The sequence below is a fragment of the Bombina bombina genome, chromosome 4 (assembly GCF_027579735.1).
Source record: "Bombina bombina isolate aBomBom1 chromosome 4, aBomBom1.pri, whole genome shotgun sequence".
Classification (NCBI taxonomy): domain Eukaryota; kingdom Metazoa; phylum Chordata; class Amphibia; order Anura; family Bombinatoridae; genus Bombina; species Bombina bombina.
Genome location: NC_069502.1, coordinates 460,667,514 through 460,693,399, shown reverse-complemented (window position 1 = coordinate 460,693,399; position 25,886 = coordinate 460,667,514). Strand labels below are relative to the sequence as shown.

The 25,886-nt window shown below is 39.2% G+C and overlaps 1 protein-coding gene across 1 annotated transcript in view; it reads right to left on the bottom strand.

Annotated features, from left to right (window-relative positions):
- CCDC150 (coiled-coil domain containing 150) overlaps positions 1-25,886 on the bottom strand; it is a 168,079-nt gene that overhangs the window by 62,553 nt on the left and 79,640 nt on the right. The window contains exon 14 of the mRNA XM_053710336.1: positions 18,896-18,988. Coding sequence (XP_053566311.1) covers positions 18,896-18,988 — 93 coding nt within the window. The remainder of the gene's footprint in view (positions 1-18,895; positions 18,989-25,886) is intronic.

Genomic DNA, 25,886 nt, shown 5'->3' with positions numbered 1-25,886 from the left:
GAACTTGCAGATAATCCCTTCTCCAAACCTTCTTGTAGAAAGGATAAAATCCTAGGAATTTTTATCTTGTTCCATGGGAATCCTTTAGATTCACACCAACAGATATATTTTTTCCATATCTTATGGTAAATTTTTCTAGTTACAGGCTTTCTAGCCTGAATCAGAGTATCTATTACAGAATCTGAAAACCCACGCTTTGATAAAATCAAGCGTTCAATCTCCAAGCAGTCAGTTGGAGAGAAACCAGATTCGGATGTTCGAATGGACCTTGAACAAGAAGGTCCTGTCTCAAAGGTAGCTTCCATGGTGGAGCCGATGACATATTCACCAGGTCTGCATACCAAGTCCTGCGTGGCCACGCAGGAGCTATCAAGATCACCGAAGCCCTCTCCTGGTTGATCCTGGCTACCAGCCTGGGAATGAGAGGAAACGGTGGGAATACATAAGCTAGGTTGAAGGTCCAAGGTGCTACTAGTGCATCTACTAGAGTCGCCTTGGGATCCCTGGATCTGGACCCGTAACAAGGAACCTTGAAGTTCTGACGAGACGCCATCAGATCCATGTCTGGAATGCCCCATAATTGAGTTATTTGGGCAAAGATTTCCGGGTGGAGTTCCCACTCCCCCGGATGGAATGTCTGACGACTCAGAAAATCCGCTTCCCAATTTTCCACTCCTGGGATGTGGATTGCAGACAAGTGGCAGGAGTGATCCTCCGCCCATTGAATTATCTTGGTCACTTCCTCCATTGCCAGGGAACTCCTTGTTCCCCCCTGATGGTTGATATATGCAACTGTCGTCATGTTGTCTGATTGAAACCTTATGAATTTGGCCCTTGCTAGATGAGGCCAAGCTTTGAGAGCATTGAATATCGCTCTCAGTTCCAGAATGTTTATCGGGAGAAGAGATTCTTCCCGAGACCATAGACCCTGAGCTTTCAGGGGTTCCCAGACCGCGCCCCAGCCCACCAGACTGGCGTCGGTCGTGACAATGACCCACTCTGGTCTGCGGAAGCTCATTCCCTGTGACAGGTTGTCCAGGATTAGCCACCAACGGAGTGAATCTCTGGTCCTTTGATCTACTTGAATCGTCGGAGACAAGTCTGTATAAGCCCCATTCCACTGTCTGAGCATGCACAGTTTTAATGGTCTTAGATGAATTCGTGCAAAAGGAACTATGTCCATTGCTGCAACCATCAATCCTATTACTTCCATGCACTGCGCTATGGAAGGACGAAGAACAGAATGAAGAACTTGACAAGAGCTTAGAAGCTTTGATTTTCTGACCTCTGTCAGGAAAATCCTCATTTCTAAGGAGTCTATTATTGTTCCCAAGAAGGGAACTCTTGTTGATGGGGAAAGAGAACTTTTTTCTATGTTCACTTTCCATCCGTGAGATCTGAGAAAGGCTAGGACGATGTCCGTATGAGCCTTTGCTTTTGACAGAGACGACGCTTGAATCAGTATGTCGTCCAAGTACGGTACTACTGCAATGCCCCTTGGTCTTAGAACCGCTAGAAGGGACCCTAGTACCTTTGTGAAAATTCTCGGAGCAGTGGCTAATCCGAATGGAAGTGCCACAAACTGGTAATGCTTGTCCAGAAAAGCGAACCTTAGGAACTGATGATGTTCCTTGTGGATAGGAATATGTAGGTACGCATCCTTTAAATCCACCGTGGTCATAAATTGACCTTCCTGGATGGTAGGAAGGATCGTTCGAATGGTTTCCATTTTGAACGATGGAACCCTGAGAAATTTGTTTAGGATCTTGAGATCTAGAATTGGTCTGAATGTTCCCTCTTTTTTGGGAACTATGAACAGGTTGGAGTAAAACCCCATCCCTTGTTCTCTTATAGGAACTGGATGAATTACTCCCATCTTTAACAGGTCTTCTACACAATGTAAGAATGCCTGTCTTTTTATTTGGTTTGAAGATAATTGAGATCTGTGGAACCTTCCCCTTGGGGGTAGTTCCTTGAATTCCAGGAGATAACCTAGAGAAACTATTTCTAGTGCCCAAGGATCCTGAACATCTCTTGCCCAGGCCTGAGCAAAGAGAGAAAGTCTGCCCCCCACCAGATCCGTTCCCGGATCGGGGGCCATCCCTTCATGCTGTTTTGGTAGCAGTGGCAGGCTTCTTGGCCTGCTTACCCTTGTTCCAGCCTTGCATCGGTCTCCAGGCTGGTTTGGGTTGAGAAGTATTACCCTCTTGCTTAGAGGATGTAGAAGTAGAGGCTGGTCCGTTTCTGCGAAAGGGACGAAAATTAGGCTTATTTCTAGCCTTAAAAGACCTATCCTGAGGAAGGGCGTGGCCCTTTCCTCCGGTGATGTCTGAAATAATCTCTTTCAAATCAGGACCAAACAGTGTTTTGCCCTTGAAAGGGATGTTAAGCAATTTCGTCTTGGAAGACACATCCGCTGACCAAGACTTTAGCCAGAGCGCTCTACGCGCCACGATAGCAAACCCTGAATTTTTTGCCGCTAATCTCGCTAATTGCAAAGCGGCATCTAGAATAAAAGAGTTAGCCAATTTAAGTGCATGAACTCTGTCCATAACCTCCTCATACGAAGATTCTTTATTGAGCGACTTTTCTAGTTCTTCGAACCAGAAACACGCTGCCGTAGTGACAGGAACAATGCATGAAATTGGTTGTAGAAGGTAACCTTGCTGAACAAACATCTTTTTAAGCAAACCCTCTAATTTTTTATCCATAGGATCTTTAAAAGCACAACTATCTTCTATGGGAATAGTAGTGCGTTTGTTTAGAGTAGAGACCGCCCCCTCGACCTTAGGGACTGTCTGCCATAAGTCCTTTCTGGGGTCGACTATAGGAAATAATTTCTTAAATATAGGGGGAGGAACAAAAGGTATGCCGGGCCTTTCCCATTCCTTGTTTACTATGTCCGCCACCCGCTTGGGTATGGGAAAAACATCGGGGGGCACCGGAACCTCTAGGAACTTGTCCATCTTACATAATTTCTCTGGAATGACCAAATTGTCACAATCATCCAGAGTAGATAATACCTCCTTAAGCAGTGCGCGGAGATGTTCTAATTTAAATTTAAATGTTACAACATCAGGTTCAGCTTGTTGAGAAATTTTTCCTGAATCCGAAATTTCTCCCTCAGACAAAACCTCCCTCCTGGCCCCTTCAGATTGGTGTGAGGGTATGTCAGAAACGTTATCATCAGCGTCCTCTTGCTCTTCAGTGTTTAAAACAGAGCAATCGCGCTTTCTTTGATAAGTAAGCATTTTAGATAAAATATTTGCAATAGAATTATCCATAACAGCCGATAATTGTTGCATAGTAATAAGTATTGGCGCACTAGATGTACTAGGGGCCTCTTGTGTGGGCAAAACTGGTGTAGACACAGAAGGGGGTGATGCAGTACCATGCTTACTCCCCTCATCTGAAGAATCATCTTGGGCACTATTATTATCTGTGGCATCATTGTCCCTACTTTGTTTGGACACCATGTCACAATTATCACATATATTTAAATGGGGAGACACATTGGCTTTCATACATATAGAACATCATTTATCTGATGGTTCAGACATGTTAAACAGGCTTAAACTTGTCAACAAAGCACAAAAAAACGTTTTAAAATAAAACCGTTACTGTCACTTTAAATTTTAAACAGAACACACTTTATTACTGAATATGCGAAAAAGCATGAAGCAATTGTTCAAAATTCACCAAAATTTCACCACAGTGTCTTAAAGCCTTAAAAGTATTGCACACTAAATTTGAAAGCTTTAACCCTTAAAATAACGGAACCGGAGCCGTTTTTACATTTAACCCCTATACAGTCCCAGGAATCTGCTTTGCTGAGACCCAACCAAGCCCAGAGGGGAATACGATACCAATTGACGCCTTCTATAAGCTTTTTCAGTGGATCTTAGCTCCTCACACATGCATCTGCATGCCTTGCCTTCCAAAAACAACTGCGCATTAGTGGCGCGAAAATGAGGCTCTGCCTATGACTAGAGAAGGCCCCCATCTGAAAAAAGGTGTCCATACAGTGCCTGCCGTTTTTTAACAACAATCCCCAAGATTATAATAACTATAAAGAGCTATAATCTGACAAATATGCTTAGCAAAGTAATCGTTTTAGCCCAGAAAAATGTCTACCAGTTTTTTAAGCCCTTATAAAGCCTTTATTCTTTTACTTAATCTAAGAAAATGGCTTACCGGTCCCCATAGGGAAAATGACAGCCTTCCAGCATTACAAAGTCTTGTTAGAAATGTGGCCAGTCAAACCTCAGGCAGAAAAGTAGACATGTGCGGTTCGTTTCGGATTAATTCGGAAATTCGGTAAATTCGGAGATTCGGATCGATTCGGATTTCCGAATTAAAATACTTCCGAATCTACCGAATGAATCCGAAATAGCTGCCGTATCTCCGAATAAATCCGAATTAGCTCGTTAAGATTCGGCATTTCCCCATAGGAAACAATGGGAGTTTCGGCTGAAAAAAAACTAACACCGCAGCCCCATTGTTTCCTATGGGGAAACACTAAGTCTGCACCTAACACCCTAACATGTACCCCGAGTCTCTAAACACCCCTAATCTAACACTTATTAACCCCTAATCTGCTGCCTCCGCTATCGCTGACACCTGCATTATTTTATTAACCCCTAATCTGCCGACCCGATATCGCCGCCGCCTACATTATAGCTATTAACCCCTAATCTGCTGTCCCTAACACCGCCGACCCCTACATTATAGTTATTAACCCCTAATCTGCCTCCCCCAACGTCGCCGCAATCTAACTACAAGTATTAACCCCTAATCTGCCGACCGAATATCGCCGCCGCCTACATTATAACTATTAACCCCTAACCTGCTGTCCCTAACACCGCCGACCCCTACATTATAGTTATTAACCCCTAATCTGCCTCCCCCAACGTCGCCGCAATCTAATTATAAGTATTAACCCCTAATCTGCCGACCCGATATCGCCGCCGCCTACATTATAGCTATTAACCCCTAACCTGCTGTCCCTAACACCGCCGACCCCTACATTATAGTTATTAACCCCTAATCTGCCTCCCCCCAACGTCGCCGCAATCTAACTACAAGTATTAACCCCTAATCTGCCGACCGCAAATCGCCGCCACTATAATAAATGTATTAACCCCTAAACCGCCGCACTCCCGCCTCGCAAACACTATAATACATTTTATTAACCCCTAATCTGCCCTCCCTAACATCGCCGCCACCTACCTACAATTATTAACCCCTAATCTCCCGCCCCCATCGTCGCCGCTACTATAATAAGGTTATTAACCCCTAAACCTAAATCTAACCCTAACACTAACACCCCCTAACTTAAATATAATTTAAATAAAACGAAATAAGTTTACTATAGTTAAATAAATGAATCCTATTTAAAACTAAAGACTTACCTGTAAAATAAACCCTAAGATAGCTGCAATATAACTAATAGTTACATTGTAGCTATTTTAGCATTTATTTTTATTTTACAGGCAACTTTGTATTTATTTTAACTAGGTACAATAGTTATTAAATAGTTAATAACTATTTAATAACTACCTAGCTAAAATAAATACAAATTTACCTGTAAAATAAATCCTAACCTAAGTTACACTAACACCTAACACTACACTATCATTAAATTAACTAAATAAATGAATCATATTTAAAACAAAATACTTACCTGTAAAATAAACCCTAATATAGCTGCAATATAACTAATAGTTACATTGTAGCTATTTTAGCATTTATATTTATTTTACAGACAACTTTGTATTTATTTTAACTAGGTACAATAGCTATTAAATAGTTATTGACTAATTAATAGCTACCTAGTTAAAATAATTACAAAATTACCTGTAAAATAAATCCTAACCTAAGTTACAATTAAACCTAACACTACACTGTCACTAAATAAATTAACTACAATTATCTACAATTAAATAAACTAAAGTACAAAACCCCCCCACTAAATTACAAAAAAAAACAAACACTAAATTACAAAAAATAAAAAAATATTACAAGAATTTTAAACTAATTACACCTAATCTAAGCCCCCTAATAAAATAACAAAGCCCCCCAAAATAAAAAAAAATGCCCTACCCTATACTAAATTACAAAAGTTAACAGCTCTATTACCTTACCAGCCCTGAACAGGGCCCTTTGCGGGGCATGCCCCAAAGAAAACAGCTCTTTTGCCTGTAAAAAAAAAACACAATCCCCCCCCCCCACATTACAACCCACCACCCACATACCCCTACTCTAACCCAAACCCCCCTTAAATAAACCTAACACTACCCCCCTGAAGATCTCTCTACCGTGTCTTCACCCAGCGGGCCGAAGTCTTCATCCGATGGGGCAGAAGAGGACATCCAGACCGGCAGAAGTCTTCATCCAAGCGGGGCAAGAAGAGGTCTTCCATCCATCAGAAGTCTTGATCCAGGCGGCATCTTCTCTGTTCATCCATCCGGAGCGGAGCGGCAGCATCCTGAAGACATCCCACGCAGAGCATCCTCTTCTTTCTTGATCCGACGACTAGGTGACTGTACCTTTAAGTGACGTCATCCAAGATGGCGTCCCTTGAATTCCGATTGGCTGATAGGATTCTATCAGCCAATCGGAATTAAGGTAGGAAAAATCTGATTGGCTGATTTAATCAGCCAATCAGATTCAAGTTCAATCCAATTGGCTGATGGAATCAGCCAATCAGATTGACCTCGCATTCTATTGGCTGTTCCGATCAGCCAATAGAATGCGAGCTCAATCTGATTGGCTGATTGGATCAGCCAATCGGATTGAACTTGAATCTGATTGGCTGATTGAATCAGCCAATCAGATTTTTCCTACCTTAATTCCGATTGGCTGATAGAATCCTATCAGCCAATCGGAATTCAAGGGACGCCATCTTGGATGACGTCACTTAAAGGTACAGTCACCTAGTCGTCGGATCAAGAAAGAAGAGGATGCTCTGCGTGGGATGTCTTCAGGATGCTGCCGCTCCGCTCCGGATGGATGAACAGAGAAGATGCCGCCTGGATCAAGACTTCTGATGGATGGAAGACCTCTTCTTGCCCCGCTTGGATGAAGACTTCTGCCGGTCTGGATGTCCTCTTCTGCCCCATCGGATGAAGACTTCGGCCCGCTGGGTGAAGACACGGTAGAGAGATCTTCAGGGGGGTAGTGTTAGGTTTATTTAAGGGGGGTTTGGGTTAGAGTAGGGGTATGTGGGTGGTGGGTTGTAATGTGGGGGGGGGGGGATTGTGTTTTTTTTACAGGCAAAAGAGCTGTTTTCTTTGGGGCATGCCCCCGCAAAAGGCCCTTTTAAGGGCTGGTAAGGTAATAGAGCTGATTACTTTTGTAATTTAGTATAGGGTAGGGCATTTTTTTATTTTGGGGGGCTTTGTTATTTTATTAGGGGGCTTAGATTAGGTGTAATTAGTTTAAAATTCTTGTAATTTTTTTTATTTTTTGTAATTTAGTGTTTGTTTTTTTTGTACTTTAGTTTAGTTTATTTCATTGTATTTAATTGTAGGTACTTGTAGTTAATTTATTTAATGATAGTGTAGTGTTAGGTTTAATAGTAACTTAGGTTAGGATTTATTTTACAGGTAATTTTGTAATTATTTTAACTAGGTAGCTATTAATTAGTCAATAACTATTTAATAGCTATTGTACCTAGTTAAAATAAATACAAAGTTGCCTGTAAAATAAATATAAATGCTAAAATAGCTACAATGTAACTATTAGTTATATTGTAGCTATATTAGGGTTTATTTTACAGGTATTTAGTTTTATATAGGATTAATTTATTTAGTTAATTTAATGACAGTGTAGTGTTAGGTGTAATTGTAACTTAGGTTAGGGTTTATTTTACAGGTAAATTTGTATTTATTTTAGCTAGGTAGTTATTAACTATTTAATAGCTATTGTACCTAGTTAAAATAAATACAAAGTTGCCTGTAAAATAAATATAAATCCTAAAATAGCTACAATGTAACTATTAGTTATATTGTAGCTATATTAATAGCTAGTAGGGGGCTTAGATTAGGTGTAATTAGTTTAAAATTATTGCAATATTTTATTATTTTTGCTAATTTAGTGTTTGTTTGTTTTTTTGTACTTTTCTGATGGATGGAAGACCTCTTCTTGCCCCGCTTGGATGAAGACTTCTGCCAGTCTGGATGTCCTCTTCTGCCCCATCGGATGAAGACTTCGGCCCGGCTGGGTGAACACGACTCAAGGTAGGGAGATCTTCAGGGGGGTAGTGTTAGGTTTATTTAAGGGGGGTTTGGGTTAGAGTAGGGGTATGTGGGTGGTGGGTTGTAATGTGGGGGGGGGGGGGGATTGTGTTTTTTTTTTACAGGCAAAAGAGCTGTTTTCTTTGGGGCATGCCCCGCAAAAGGCCCTGTTCAGGGCTGGTAAGGTAATAGAGCTGTTAACTTTTGTAATTTAGTATAGGGTAGGGCATTTTTTTTATTTTGGGGGGCTTTGTTATTTTATTAGGGGGCTTAGATTAGGTGTAATTAGTTTAAAATTCTTGTAATATTTTTTTATTTTTTGTAATTTAGTGGGGGGGGGGGTTGTACTTTAGTTTAGTTTTTTAATTGTATTTAATTGTAGGTACTTGTAGTTAAAGGGACATGGAAACCAATTTTTTTCTTTCATGATTTAGAAAGAGCATACAATTATAAACAACTTTCTAATTAACTTCTATTATCTAATTTGCTTCATTCTCTTTATATTCTTTGCTGAAAAGCATATCTAGATATGCTTAGTAGCTGCTGATTGGTAGCTGCACAAAGATGCCTCCTGTGATTGGTTCACCGTGTGCATTGCTATTTCTTCATTAAAGTATATCTAAAGAATGAAGCAAATTAGGTAATAGAAGTAAATTGGAATGTTGTTTAAAATTGTATTCTCTACCTTAATCATGAAAGAAAATGTTTGGGTATAGTGTCCCTTTAATTTATTTAATGATAGTGTAGTGTTAGGTTTAATTGTAACTTAGGTTAGGATTTATTTTACAGGTAATTTTGTAATTATTTTAACTAGGTAGCTATTAAACAGTAAATATCTATTTAATAGCTATTGTACCTAGTTAAAATAAATACAAAGTTGCCTGTACAATAAATATAAATGCTAAAATAGCTACAATGTAACTATTAGTTATATTGCAGCTATCTTAGGGTTTATTTTACAGGTAAGTCTTTAGTTTTATATAGGATTCATTTATTTAGTTAATTTAATGATAGTGTAGTGTTAGGTGTAATTGTAACTTAGGTTATGATTTATTTTACAGGTAAATTTGTATTTATTTTAGCTAGGTAGTTATTAAATAGTTATTAACTATTTAATAGCTATTGTACCTAGTTAAAATAAATACAAAGTTGCCTGTAAAATAAATATAAATCCTAAAATAGCTACAATGTAACTATTAGTTATATTGAAGCTATATTAATAGCTAGTAGGGGGCTTAGATTAGGTGTAATTAGTTTAAAATTATTGTAATATTTTATTATTTTTTGTAATTTAGTGTTTGTTTGTATTTTGGTACTTGTATGATGGATGGAAGACCTCTTCTTGCCCAGCTTGGATGAAGACTTCTGCCGGTCTGGATGTCCTCTTCTGCCCCATCGGATGAAGACTTCGGCCCGGCTGGGTGAACACGACTCAAGGTAGGGAGATCTTCAGGGGGGTAGTGTTAGGTTTATTTAAGGGGGGTTTGGGTTAGAGTAGGGGTATGTGGGTGGTGGGTTGTAATGTGGGGGGGGGATTGTGTTTTTTTTTTTACAGGCAAAAGAGCTGTTTTCTTTGGGGCATGCCCCGCAAAGGGCCCTGTTCAGGGCTGGTAAGGTAATAGAGCTGTTAACTTTTGTAATTTAGTATAGGGTAGGGCATTTTTTTTATTTTGGGGGGCTTTGTTATTTTATTAGGGGGCTTAGATTAGGTGTAATTAGTTTAAAATTCTTGTAATATTTTTTTATTTTTTGTAATTTAGTGGGGGGGTTTTGTACTTTAGTTTATTTAATTGTAGATAATTGTAGGTACTTGTAGTTAATTTATTTAATGACAGTGTAGTGTTAGGTTTAATTGTAACTTAGGTTAGGATTTATTTTACAGGTAATTTTGTAATTATTTTAACTAGGTAGCTATTAATTAGTCAATAACTATTTAATAGCTTTTGTACCTAGTTAAAATAAATACAAAGTTGCCTGTAAAATAAATATAAATGCTAAAATAGCTACAATGTAACTATTAGTTATATTGCAGCTATATTAGGGTTTATTTTACAGGTAAGTATTTTGTTTTAAATATGATTCATTTATTTAGTTAATTTAATGATAGTGTAGTGTTAGGTGTTAGTGTAACTTAGGTTAGGATTTATTTTACAGGTAAATTTGTATTTATTTTAGCTAGGTAGTTATTAAATAGTTAATAACTATTTAATAACTATTGTACCTAGTTAAAATAAATACAAAGTTGCCTGTAAAATAAATATAAATGCTAAAATAGCTACAATGTAACTATTAGTTATATTGCAGCTATCTTAGGGTTTATTTTACAGGTAAGTCTTTAGTTTTAAATAGGATTCATTTATTTAACTATAGTAAACTTATTTCGTTTTATTTAAATTATATTTAAGTTAGGGGGTGTTAGTGTTAGGGTTAGATTTAGGTTTAGGGGTTAATAACCTTATTATAGTAGCGGCGACGATGGGGGCGGGAGATTAGGGGTTAATAATTGTAGGTAGGTGGCGGCGATGTTAGGGAGGGCAGATTAGGGGTTAATAAAATGTATTATAGTGTTTGCGAGGCGGGAGTGCGGCGGTTTAGGGGTTAATACATTTATTATAGTGGCGGCGATTTGCGGTCGGCAGATTAGGGGTTAATACTTGTAGTTAGATTGCGGCGACGTTGGGGGGAGGCAGATTAGGGGTTAATAACTATAATGTAGGGGTCGGCGGTGTTAGGGACAGCAGGTTAGGGGTTAATAGCTATAATGTAGGCGGCGATATTCGGTCGGCAGATTAGGGGTTAATACTTATAGTTAGATTGCGGCGACGTTGGGGGAGGCAGATTAGGGGTTAATAACTATAATGTAGGGGTCGGCGGTGTTAGGGACAGCAGATTAGGGGTTAATAGCTATAATGTAGGCGGCGGCGATATCGGGTCGGCAGATTAGGGGTTAATACTTGTAGTTAGATTGCGGCGACGTTGGGGGAGGCAGATTAGGGGTTAATAACTATAATGTAGGGGTCGGCGGTGTTAGGGACAGCAGATTAGGGGTTAATAGCTATAATGTAGGCGGCGGCGATATCCGATCGGCAGATTAGGGGTTAAATAATGTTATTATAGGGTTTGCGATGTGGGGGGGCCTCGGTTTAGTGGTTCATAGGTAGTTTATGGGTGTTAGTGACTTAGTGTACTAAATGGGTGTCGGTGTACTAAAAACATACCGAATTTCGGAACGGAATAGAACCGAATTCAGCCGAATCCGAATAAATCTGAAACGAATTTATTCGGATCCGAATAAATCCGAAACAAATTTATTCAAATTTTGCCGAATCAGATTCGATCCGAAACGAAATTCTAAAAGTCCGAATCGATCCGAACCGAAAACGAACCGAATTTTTTAGCGGTGCACATGTCTACAGAAAAGTCTGCCAACTGCTTCCCCCAACTGAAGTTACTTCATCTCAACAGTCCTGTGTGGAAACAGCAATCGATTTTAGTAACGTTTGCTAAAATCATCTTCCTCTTACAAACAGAAATCTTCTTCTCTTTTCTGTTTCAGAGTAAATAGTACATACCAGCACTATTTTAAAATAACAAACACTTGATTGAAGAATAAAACTACATTTAAACACCAAAAAAACTCTTAGCCATCTCCGTGGAGATGTTGCCTGTGCAACGGCAAAGAGAATGACTGGGGTAGGCGGAGCCTAGGAGGGATCATGTGACCAGCTTTGCTGGGCTCTTTGCCATTTCCTGTTGGGGAGGAGAATATTCCCACAAGTAAGGATGACGCCGTGGACCGGACACACCTATGTTGGAGAAATGTGCTTCCCAATTATCACTCGGTGATGTCGAAGGTAGATAGACAGCCATTGTGAGCCTCTGCCCACTGGATGATCCGTGTCACCTCCTTCATGGCTCTGGGTTCCCCCTTGGTGGTTAATGTAGGCCTCTGAGGTTATGGCATTTGTCTGGAACCTTATAATTGGCTAAGGCCAGCTGAGGCCAAGCCATCAAGGCATTGAATGTCCCTCTCAACTACAGATTGTTTATGGGGAGAGCAGATTCCACCTGAGAACAAAGTCCCTGTCTTCAACAATCCCAGACTGCTCCCCAACCCAACAGGCTGGCGTCTGTGGTCACAATTACCCAAAAGGGTCTCTGAAAATACGTCCCTTGTGACAGCCACCACAGTAGGGAGTCTCTTGTTGATTGATCCAGAACAATTCTCTGAGACCGATCTGTATAATCCCCGTTCCACTGGAAGAGCAGCATAGCTGCAAAGGTACCTCCATGCATAGGGCCACTGATGGCCGTGTCCCAGACTGAAGGGACAGACAAGCTAGCAGAATCTTGGATCTTCTGACCTCTGTCAGGATTTTTTTTTATACATAGAGAATCTATAACGATTCCTAGGAAGGTCACTCTTGAAGTCGGAACAAGAGAACTTTCCCCCAGATAAATCTACCAACCGTGAGAGGAGAAAAACGCCAACAAGATCTTGTGTGAGATTCTGCTAGTTGCGAGGATGGCGCCTGAAGCATATATTGTTCAGAAAGACACCCATGAATACCCCAAGACCTAAAATCTTCCTAGGAAGACGCAACTCAACAACTTGAAAAGATCCGTATTATAGGAACCAAATACACATCCATCCGGACTATGTTCGTTATGAACAGGCCCTCTCGAACCAAAGGAGATGGATACCACTGAAGGCCAGAACCTTTTTTACAAAAATAATTAGTATTTATATAGCGCTCTTCTCCCAGTGGGACTCAAAGCGCTTTTGTTTTAGCATTTGCTCTCGGAATTAACCAAATCAGCAGTTGTATAGCAATAGTTGTTATTATTACCCAATTTAATGGTATTCATGTTATTGCCTCAGAAGGATGAAGGACTGAGTCGGCCCTGCCGGGATTTAGATCTGTGCTGTGGATCCTTTACACCGGCATTTTTGTAGTGAGGGCATTTACCAACTGAGCTACCTCACCGGCTTGAGAAACTAGGGGTAAACGCCTAGATCCCGTTTCCAGACTGGGACTGGAAGTATCACTCCCAGAGAGGAAGATCCTGAACCCAGTTCAAGAAATGACTCTAATCATACCTGGATTGTAGATGCTCTAGAAGGAGAAATCTGCCCCTCAGAGGAAATAGTAGATTGGACTAAATTAGGTTGGGTTCGAATACATGACCCTACAGAAAAAAGAAAAGAAAAAAAACTTTTTCCTTTAGTCTTGACCTCTTGATGTGTGGTCCAAAGACAGAGGATAATACTGTCAGACCAAGTCCAAACAAGGTCTCATTCTTGAAAGGGAACGCCAGAAGCGTGGAATTGGAGGAAACATAAATATTGAACCTGCTGTACCGCAAAACCAAAGGTAGGCTTCTCAGCTGACCAAGATGTCAGCCACAATGCTCGGCGGGCTAGCACAGCAAGTCTAATAAGACAAGGCATTGTTCTAAATGAACAAATAGACCTCCAGCTTCTTATCCAAGGATTCGTAAAGGAGCAGCTACTCCATAGGGATCAAAGTTCCTGAACTGTAGTAGACAACTCCCTTCTACTTCGGACACCGTACATTTTTTTTTTATAATTTTTTTATTGAGGATATTGCAAACATATTACATGTAAAGCATATTCCTTCATACCCATAAGTCATGTACAAAAATTTTTGGCAACCATAAATAATTATAAGGCTAACATATATCGTCTATAAACAACCAGAAAAATGGATCAAGAGCATATATTTAGTACAGTCACAAAAGTACATATAGAAATAGTCGCATTCAAACAACCTATAGTATATTGCAATATCTCATTAAATTGTTTACTTTACTTATATAGGTGCCATAATTCAGGAGAAAAAACCTATGAGACAGTACCTAATTCTACTTTAAGGGGTAAGGGGGGTATATCAATAACTTCTATGGATAATCACGCTTGAACATAATTTAGGGATTTAGAAATGGGGTCTATGCCCCTTAGCTTAACCAGTAAGCTATATAATGGGGGAAACAGAGCTTATTGTAATACGGAAGGCTTATAGCGTATATGCTCCGCAGCGCCTGCAATAAAAGTAAATCTTACATTCTAAGACCAACCAATACATAAAAGTATTCAGGAGTTTGCTGCTTCATCAATACAGGACTTATGAGGAAGTACCCCCACCAAACATGAATTGTGAAGACTGGCCAAAACATCTAACTTTTAGGACTATCTAATAAGAGAAAGCACTGGGACATATCCAAGTATTCAGGCCAAAATAGGACCACATTTTCTACCCTGCCTTGCATATTGTAGAATTACTAGTGAGCTGTGGTTATATTTAAATTAGTTGGAAAATTTTAGAGCATATGTACTGGCATAGAACCATTATTGATTTAGATAAATATAGATAGTATCAACTAACAGAGTATGTTCTGGAAAACACCACATAAATATCAAATGCCTTATAAGAACTTCCTAATAAACCCATATTATTAAAAGTGGCTATTTCAATGTAACTGAAACATCGTGTGCAACTTAAACATTCGTCCTATAACAATAGGAATGTATAAAACTTTGGGTAGTAACATTATAAACTAACAAATAACTTATTACTAAGTAGTGTATTATAAATTTAGAAAGAGCTTAGAGCCAAATACTGCGTTAATCCAGTCTGCGGCACCTGTTAGAATGCATGACCGTGGAGACTGTCCTACGAATAAATACTTTATCCTACCCCAACTGTTTGTATAGTTCCGGGAGCGGCATTAAGACAGACTCGCCTGCTTGGGGGAACATGCTGAATTTGGCACATATCCACAGCTTGAGAGATGTAAATAAAGATGGTATTCACGCATCTAGAATTTCTCCGGCTCCCCTGTAGTTTTATATACCAGTTCCAAATGATAGAGAGCCTCAGTAATCCTGGTGCATGGTCTGCACATAACATTGTAAGGGCTGTGCTCCCATATCTTGCGTTAGTTCACTACAAAGGGCCGTGTAATAGATCACTTGCAATTCAGATAGTGTCACCAAGATATTTCCCTGGGCAGATGCGTCAATCGCTAATTGGAAGTGCCTCTGTTCTATATGCTTCTGAGCACTTGGAATTTCCACTGAAACAGGATAGAGAGTCTGATCTGTTGCTCCACGCAAATCAGATTGACTAACGAAACGATCTGTCTCAAGCTGCATACTCTCACCTACTGACTGTCCATGGTGGTTTGTTGCTATGGAAGTTGTTCCTGCATCACTCCATAAGTGGGTAGCAAACACTGGGGCCCCAGAGTGTCGCTACCTTTGTAGCCGGTTACGGAAGTGTGAGAGTAAGTGTCGAGTGTCACAGACATCACCGCCACAGGTTGAGTCATCCGTTTGATTTCACATTCTAATGCAGATCTGCAAGCGTTGAAGAAGTTATTTATCTCCTTGACGATGTGTACTGCTGATGCCATGGTGCAGTTGTTCAATATTAAGCACCATCAGAGGCAGTATAGGTGCAATTAGCTAGACTTGTTCCACACGTTGGACGCCTCGTGGGAGGAAAGATGGCCGCACCTGAATTCTCCGGTCTGCAAGATAAATCACAGGGCAGTGAGGTTCCCTCCCTAGAGCCTACCTCTCTTTAATAATAAGTAGATAAGTCACTAAAACCCACAAGTATACAGTCACTGCAGAGCATAGGAGCCAGAACAGTCGCTAAACTATTTTTTTTATATTTATAATATAGCCAGAGCTGCCGTGATGTGCGACCGCTCAGCTCCAGAGTTGGCTCCACCCCCCAGGGCACTGTACATTTTAATGGAGGCAGGAAGAAGGTATCCCTGCTTCTCCTAGTCCTGTGCAAAATCAAAGGCACGTCTAGAAACACTTCCTCATAGGAAGGAACATAATAGAAATTACAAGTTCACCAACTTTCAAAGGTTGACAACGACAGGGGTATCAATGTCGTCCAAGTAGCCAAAACCTCCTTTAACAGTACACAAGGTGTGCAAGCATACATCTGAAGGAGACCACTTCAGCATCAGAGGAAGGAATTAAACTGTCCGAATCTGAGATTTTACCCACAGAAACTACTCCTCCTGAGAGAGCGCAAACGTGTAGCAGCATGAGGAGCAGAAACCTACTATTATCTGAATCCTTTAAATGTCCTCTTGAGATTTACCTGAATGATAGGAAAAGCAGATAAAGCTGCAGAGGATACCTGAGCTGCAAAATCTGCAGGCAAAACACTCCTCCAGGAGATTGAGGGGAACCGCAGGGCACTGCTTCCAGACCGACGCCGAGGTATCCTGATTATCGGCCGGGCATACATGGAATGTGCATCACTGTGAGCTAACTGGTTTAGGATTGTAAATTATCGTATTTTTATCTGCAGCTGAGGATATATATAGGGTATCAGGGCAACCTTTATACTCACAACTGCAGTAATTGTGGTTAAATGTAATCAATTCATTTTTCTGATATACCTCACTGGCTGAGGATCTAAATTATTTCCCAAACCTGGATGTTTTTAATGGAATAAAATTAAATAAAAGGTATATATTTTATAGTGGATGATAATGCCCCTTAAACCTCTATTCCCTTTCTCTTATCCTTTTCCCTTTGCAATTTAATAATTGCCTAGACAGTATCATCCTGAGAGATATTGGGCCCAGAGAAAATAAAGGAAGTTTCCTTTAAGTTTTTCATTAATACTCTATAATGCAGGTCAGAGCAGACGTGTGTCCGTAGGAGCAGATATTAAACTCCAAGAACAAACACAAAAGAAACAAAAATTGTTTTGTCACTTTATACTGCTTTAGTTCTAGACTGCTTATAGAATAGATTAAACATCCATAATAAAAACAAACTGTCACTTTAAGGAGTTTAATCAAACTGCCCATAACAAATATAAGGACTTAATAAACTGTCACTTTAACGGCTTTTAAGAGACGATAAATGCTTCAAAAACTGCAGGTTTCCCTCAGAGCTCTAAAATTGGTACTCAATCCCCTAGATAAAAGGAAGTTTCCTTTACTACATGTGCCGTAGCACACAGGGACAGAAACCCTCACTGCTCCCATCTCAGAGAAAGGAGGCGGGGTCACGTGACCAAGAACAGAGCGCAGTGAAAATGGCGCGGCCTCTTCATACCTGAGTAAAGAAGAAGGCGGAGCAACATGGCGCCTGATACTCTAGAGGGAGAGAACATGTAAGGGTTCAGAGAGAAAAAAAAACAGAGAACTAAGTCTTTCTCCTCCTCTCAACAGACAGACAACACCATCGACACCGCTCCAATTAGGAACGGAAGAGACAGGAGGGAGAGACAAATCGGTCTGAGGAGTAAGCAGTGCTTAATAAAGTGCGCACTCCCAGCCAATAGTGAAAACAAACCTCTCCCTGACTAGGTAATGCTATAAAACACAAGTCTGCAAAAAATAAATACTAAAATTCAAGCCCTTATCGATTTTCTAATAATCCACCTTAAAGAAAAGAGCCATACACACTGATTAACCCCTTCATTCACCTCTGAAGGCGCAGCAGTCTGTCTCATTAAAAGTCACCATAAGTGCCTGCACGCTGCCTAAGAATATCCCAACTAGGGAATATAATGTCCCAATCAGAGTTGCAGAATATGTAAAAGTGCACAATCTCCCATCTTTTTAGAAGATAAAAGGCACTTACCTGCATTCTAGCCGTCCGGCAGTTAGACGACTCACAAAGTATGAGATGATGCCACTTCTCATAGAGACCTGTGCAAAAAAGAAAGACAGAGTAAACCTACTCCGGCTTTCTATACCAGGGCAGCAACATGTTATGAAAACACATCAAAGCACGCTTTACAAGTTCCTAACTGCTTAAAAGCTACCACAGCCCTACTGAAGAGGCTAATATGGAGTACAGCTAAACCCAGCTTGTGATGGAAGATCAGAGCAAGCCTGCTCTGGCTTCAAAATAAAAAAATCTTGATAGAAGAATCTTATACAGACACCTAATTACTTCACCTCCTCCTTGCACTAGAGGCAAAGAGAATGACTGGGGGTTGTGGGAAGGGAAATGATACTTAAAGTGAAAATTTAATACTAGCGTTTCACAAGCTAGGATTGACTATTGAAACAAATAAAGGGGACTTTCATTCATGAAGTATAAGATACTTCATGTAGAAAGCTCCTTTATTTATTTCAACCGATCAGCGATTTGAGCTGCTAATAAATGCCACGGCAAAGAAAAAATTCCTAAGAGGTGACGTTTTTACCTCTTAGCCAATAGCAGTGCAGTAAATCCGGCACCCATGGGCGCCAAGACGGATTTACCGCACTGCTATTGGCTAAGAGGTGAAAACGTCACTTCTTAGCAAACATTTTTGTAAGCCGTAGGCTTTGTTAGTAGCTCAAATCGCCGATTTCTACATGTATCTTATACTTCATGAATGAAAGTCCCCTTTATTTGTTTCAATAGTCATCCTAGCGTTTGTGAAACGCTAGGATTAACTTTCACTTTAACAGCTTTGCTGTGGTGCTCTTTGCCTCCTCCTGCTGGCCAGGAGTGGTATTCCCAACAGTAATTCATGATTCTGTGGACTCACCGTGTCTTAAGAAAGAAACAAGTAAGCTATAAGCCACTGATGCACATATTCCTCTGCATTACATTTAAAATTGGTGAGAAAGATAATTCTATATCATCCAGCTATTACCTGTTCCTGCTCCAGTGCTGCCATACGTTCCATTAGCCTTATGTTTTCTTGTCCTTGAGCCTGTAGAGCATTCTGAACTGATCCTAGCTCAAGCTGTAAGCAGAACAGTGTAGATGGAAATAATGCTTGAAACCCATGGAGTTATCATAGAAAATCAAACAAAAAAGAGGTAAGCTACACGGGGGAAAGAAAATGTCAGGTAAATGGTAACAATGACTTGGTACTTTGTCACCCACCTATGGGCTAGAGAAAAAGTCAGTCAGCAACATAGCGTCATAGAGACCAATGCCACAGAGATAGTAAATGTCAGTCACACAGGGAAACAAGACTAGTTTGCACTGCTGACAATATTTTAACTCTTTGATATGCAATAGTTTCTATCAGTGGAGGCTCCTCTATATAATCACAACCGCACGTGAGCCTCCTGGGAAAAAAAAGAAAAAAAAGAAAGAAAATACATTTTTTGGCTGAATAAATATAATTTCTCCAATAGGCCCCCTAATGGAAAAATTATATTTATTCTGCCAAAAAAGGTTCCAGTCTACTGTCCAGTTAAATTAAAAAAATCCTTTTATATACCTCTCTACCGCACGTGCGGTAGAGAGGTAAAGCCTGCTATATCCCTTTGCACATTTTTTCTATGTGCCTGCTGTTCCGAACATAACAAAGCCTCTCTCTTTGCTAATAGCACAATTTTCAGTGTGCGGTTGGGCCATTTCTATGGCCGGGCAGCAGGGGGAGCTCCCAAGGATAGGAACTAACTACAAGTCCCATAATGAATAGCCATAACTTAGCCAATGAGAGAGCGGTCTGGTGGTCAGAGGAGGAGGGGCTGCAGACTTGCATGCGTGTGGAACAAACACTGGCACTGCTAATCAAGGTATGTCTCTATCCTACTTTATCATCATATCTGCTTATGCAAAAACTCACTGCAGATCTTATTACAGCATAAAAATAAGAGTGTAGACTGCAACAGCAGCAGCCAGCAAGTAGAGCAGTTCAGTGTAGCCGATCAGGGAGAATTACAGCAGTGAAGTTTTCTAAGATGGAAACCGTTTTTACTACATTTGTTATGTATATTCTTTACTGATAAAAAACTATTCTATTCTAGGACTACAGATGTAAAATAAAAAAAATCGTTATGCATCAGTAAAGAATATACATAACAAATGTAGTAAAAACGTTTTCCATCTTAGAAATCTTCACTGCTGTAATTCTTAAATGTTATGCACCACTGCCACCTGCTGGCTGCATGTAATATAGCAAGCACTATAATATGAGTGTGTGTGAGGGTAATATGTATGTGTGTGTGAGGGTAATATGTATGTGTGTGTGTGAGAGAGAATTGTGAAAAAAAAACTAGGCTGATATTTTACCACATAGGTATTTAATACATTTTTGGTGTGATACATTTTGTAATATTTATATATATATATATATATATATATATATATATATATATATATATATATATATATATATATATATATATATTTATTTATATATATATTATTTTTTAACATACAGTGTGTGTGTAATATATATATATATATATATATATATATATATATATATATATATATATACACACACACACACACATATACATACATATATATATATATATATATATATATATATATATATATATATATATATATATTTATTTTACATAACTGGTCCGTGAACCCCCATTTGAATAACCCATGAGCCGCCACTGGTTTCTATACAGAGTTTTCAATTGATTTAAACAGACTTAGAAGGTTCAAAAGAAGATCATCTCAAAAGTAAATAAGAAAAAAACCAAAAACAAAATAACCACAATGTTTTGCTAGTGCTTAGCCCCACCTAAATTAAATTACACTATTTAAAAATAAGAAATAGGTGCAAACATCACCTTGTTGCAAGTAAAAAGTCTAAGGTTTAAAGGATTACTTTCTGTTATAATTTTTAAGCTAAACAACTAACATATTAAAGTTAATAAACATTAATTAAAACCTATTGACCTATATTTTCTCAAAAACGAAGTTTCATAACGTTCTAAAAGTTATATCTTTTATTCGCTGATGATGTCACGTTATCCTGCCCACTATTTTCAGCACTGCATGTTCAAAATACTTAAACCAATAACTTTGTGTTTAAAGCGCCATTTTGAAACCTAGGTATTGTAAACGGATTGGTACAGAGCAAAGGATACCCACGGAGTGGGTTTGGAAAACAATTAAATTTGCAAACAAGATTTCTGATATACGGTAGAGATATGTTAATGAAATGCTATTGATAAAAAGCGTATTTGGGGTAGTTAGTAACAGGCATAGAAAATATTTACTTACAGTGGCCCTTTAAGTACAGATATTACATCCAATGGTCATACCAAGTGTCTCTTATAGGGGATACTACGTATTGAGATGGTTTCAATCAAATCACTAATAGTCTAAATGGCCCTGTCTTCTCACTGAGACAAGATTTTATCATCCACATTTTTGGGGTAATTGTTTACTATTGTCTTAACATATACTTTTACTACCGTTACTTTTCTATTGCATAGGTCCTTTTATGGGTATAGGATAGATTTGTTTAGTAAATTAAATTACATTACAAGTTGCTAAACTGTGGTTTCATAAGAATCCCACTTAGTTATTTTAGATTAGAGCGCACTCCCAGTAATCATGGCTCAGGCCTTAATTCCTTGGAGATTCTATGATTGGTCTCTTTATAACATAACATTTCAATACTCTATCTCACATTTTGTGGAAAAAGGTGAGAGATTCTGGTGAACTATAAGACTTTGGCTAGATCACTTTAATGTGTCTCTGAGTAAGTAACCAAAACTTTGGAAGCAAAGGTTACCGGTTGAGGGGCGGAGCCTAACAGCAGCATGCTCCATGTCGGTATCTTGACTCGGCGTCTACGATCACTGCCCTTACTCATAGCCCCCGATACAGGTGGGGTTTAGTTGGGCTGAAACTAGGCTGGGTGTCAGCCTGAGAAGGAAATCACAGTGCCCGGTCGGGCCAGCGGTAGCACCGCTACTTTGCATTTTTTTAAAATAAAATCCAGGAGCTACCATGGTATCTTGGCCGTTGAAAGGCTGTAAGGAGTGTATACAGAGTGACTTTACCTGGTAAACATCCCAACCTACACAAGCTGCCTACTTGCCGGAGATAGAGGAAGCTGTATCTCACTACCCGGAACACAGTCACGCTGCAGGGGGAGGTGCTGGAGGTGAGCGGAGGGATCCGAATGCTTCGCACCGCCACCGCAGTGGTAAAATCTGTGGAGCTCTCCTTATTTGGGGAGTATTGTTGATCCGGAAGCGAGCTGAGAATCGGCGACAGAGAGGACGGGAGATATTACAATTCTATCTGGTAGCAGCACTCCGGTAAGCCCTGGTTTGTGTTGTACAAAGAATTCTTGCTGATGGTGACTTCATAGAGAGTGCAAGTATACCGCCTAAATTGATTTACCTTTAATACTTTTGCTCTAAGAGTTGAGTCCCCTTACTACTAGTCCTGTCTATCAAGGGATAGTCAGGCCAAAGTAACTGTGTGGCTGGAAAGAAAGAAAGAGCTGTGGGGGACCACAGACATATTTGGGAACTTCTCTATCTGGGACAGGTCAGCTAATACACAGTAATTAATGCTGTGTCCCCCCGGTATTAACCGTGGAAGGTATAGAGCTCCAGAAGAAATTTTGTAGCAGTGGGAATTGGTTACTCCATCGCAAGTAATCCCATACAGGAACTTAAATATAAAAGAGATTGGAGCAACTTTCTCTTGTAGTACAAGTATAAGGGGACTTCTGATATAAAAGCACCAATACCCTAAAGAAGTCTGCATATTCCGTAAAAGTTTAGTGCAAAGTGGAACATTAAATTGTCTATATGCTAAACCTTGATGTGCAGCAAGCGGTACACCCTTTTACTGGACCTAAAAAATAAAAATAAAAAAACTGCATAAAATCCTAAAGTATATTGCTGGTCCTTGCTGCTGTGGCTTGTACCCCTGTTACAGGACTAAATTGTCTAAGACTGATATATGTGGGCTCTATACAAGTTAATGTTTCAGAAGCTAACTACAATGCCCATGCTTTGGTGAAAATTCTGTTTTTTTTATTTATTTTTCTTGCTGGAAAACATTTTCTTTTTGTTTATTAATATTAATGTCTGGATATATGCCCCATTTTGTTGAATAACGCTATTGAGCTAAACATATGTCAAATACTGAGGGTGTTATTTTAGGATAAGCTCACAGTCCCTGAATACAGGATAATAGGTACTAGCTAGATAGATAGTAATTCAGATAATTTCTCTTTTTTTTTTTATAGATAAATGGCACAATTACTATATTGCGGTAAAGATATATAGTAAGAACCGTATAGCAAGGTTATAGCTGATCATTTGCCTTGGCTTGGGTGGTAAGCCTCATAGTTAGATTTGCTTGGCTAAACTAGGATATTTTTTTGGTAATTTAGGCACAGGTTGTATGGTATCCGCAAACAAAGTGGTTTTCTTATAGCACATTATTATATCTTAAGATAACACTAATTCACAAAATCACTGAAGATTAAATTCCTCTATTGGGGGGGGGGAGTGTAGAATTCAATGAGGACTGCTCCACTGTTTAAGGGTGGTCTTTTTTCTTCCCCCTTCTTTTTTAACACGATAGTCACAGAGTGTGCGCAGACACACTCAAGTAATTTGATTGTTTTCTCTCTCTTTTTTTATTATAATTTTTATTTTCTCTTGCACTTCACTTAATGGAAAAATTTATCACACAAACCAAAACCAATTCACCAAAAATGCCTGTGAAATCTAAAGATAAAAAAGCCAAGATGGCTGATATAAGTGTCGATAATCAAATAGACACGGTTCCCTTAGTGATTGATACTCAGGCTCTTATTGGTCAGTTGTCTGCTATTTTTTCGCCTCAATTTGATTTCATTAAGAAGGAATTACTAGTCATTTCATCAGACATAGGTGTACTTTCTATGGAAGTTAAGCAATTTTCAACTAGACTGGTTGAAGCGGAAGATAGGATTTCTTCATTGGAAGACGAGGCAAATGTGCAAGAAATAATTATCCAAAAACAAGCAGCCAAATTAAATGATATGCAATTGCGCCTGGAGGATCTAGAAGATCACTCCAGGCGCAATAACATAAGAATCAAAGGTCTACCGGAGCTTCCAGAGTTTGAGGATTTGATGACATTTACTTCCACGACATTGCCACAGGCCCTGGGTATGCCAGCACATTTGCTACCATTAGCAATAGAAAGAGCGCACAGAGTTGGCCCCCGGAAACCCGCAGGCAGTGGGTCTCATAAAAAAAAGGGGGTTAAATAAACTAGCGCTTAAGAGTTAATATCCCTTGCCTTATTCTCCTACAATCTACTTCCCAGTGGGTCTCATAGACCAAGGATGTCAATCGCCAAGCTCCTGAAGTTCCAGGACAAAGTTGAGCTATTGAAGCTATTTAAAAAAAAAAAAAGAGTCACTGGTATTCAGTAACAACAAGATACTGTTATTTCAGGATTTTTCTATAGAGACCTCCTCCAGGAGGAAGGCTATGGCACCATACTGTACCCAGCTAATTAAAAAAAGGCATAAAAGCCTGGTTGATGTATCCTGCTAGGATTGTAGTTGAGGACAAAGGTAGTAGACAGGTGTTCAGCGAAGTAGCTGAGGTTGCTGAATTTTTAAAAACCTCAGGACAATAACAGAGAGTAAATATAACATTCTATCTATTTGGGTCTAGATACTGATGTTTATTTTATTTAGTTTAATGTCAAGGAATGTTAATTTTTGTGAGGTAGATAAAGGGTCTCTGGAATCTAAAGATGTGTTTAGACTGTTCCCTTTTTTTTTTTTTCTCTCTCTTGTTCTTCGTTTTTTGTTTGTGTTATATAAGATAAGATGATAGCAGGAATTAAGATGTTAGCTTGGAACATGGGGGGTATTTCTCATCTCCAGTTAAATGCAAATTAATCATTAAAACCTTAGCTAAACAAAAACCCGACCTAGTTTTTCTTCAGGAAACTCATCTTAACGAGTTGGAAGCTGCGAAGTTAAAGACTAACTGGGTCGGAGAAGGAATCTCTACCAAGGGCTCTAACAAAAAAGGCGGGGTGGTAGTATTGTTGCACAAGCAATTGGATTATAAGATAATTAAAACAGATTGATACTGCTGCCCGGTTTATTGTACTCCAAATAATGGTCAAAAGCATAAAATTCATAATTTGCAACATCTATGCGCCAAATAGACTCTCAACTGAATTCTGGGAAAATATTCAAAACAAACTATTTCCATTCATAGAGAAAAATCTAGTTCTTTGTTGAGATTTCAATATGACACTAGAATCAGCTATAGACCGTTTCTCACATAAAAATGTAGCAAGCAATAAGCAAAGTGCTAAATACTTTAAGAAATTTTGTCACAAGTTAAAATTGATAGACATTTGGTGGATTCAAAATCCCAATATTTCAGCATATACATGTGAGTCTAGAGCCCATAAGACGTTTTCTAGGATTGACCTGTTTTTAGTTTCAGAATCTCTCTCTATATGGCAATTAAAGGCGGAGATCAGTGAGATCCTGATATCGGACCATGCAATAATTTCACTATTGTTTCCGCCCTCCAGTAAGGGTAAAGTTCAGAATTCTGTTTTTTGTTTTCCTTGTTTTTTATATACCGATCCTAGATTTAGAACATGGTTGCAACAAAAATGGCAAGAGTACGATCTCAATAATGCTGGTTACAGAAACAAAAGTTAAAATTTTTTGGGAGGCAGCCAAAACAGTGATACGGGGAGAGATAATGGCATATTTGAATAGACGAGCAAAAAAGATTAAATTCTAGGAGTTTGCTCTGGCAAATAGAGTAAAAAATTAATTTAGACAGGTACAGAATGTTCCTTCCCAATTAAATTGGGATAAATATTTTGAAAGTAGGAAAGCACGAGATCTCTTTTTAAAACAAAAATCTCAAGCAGAA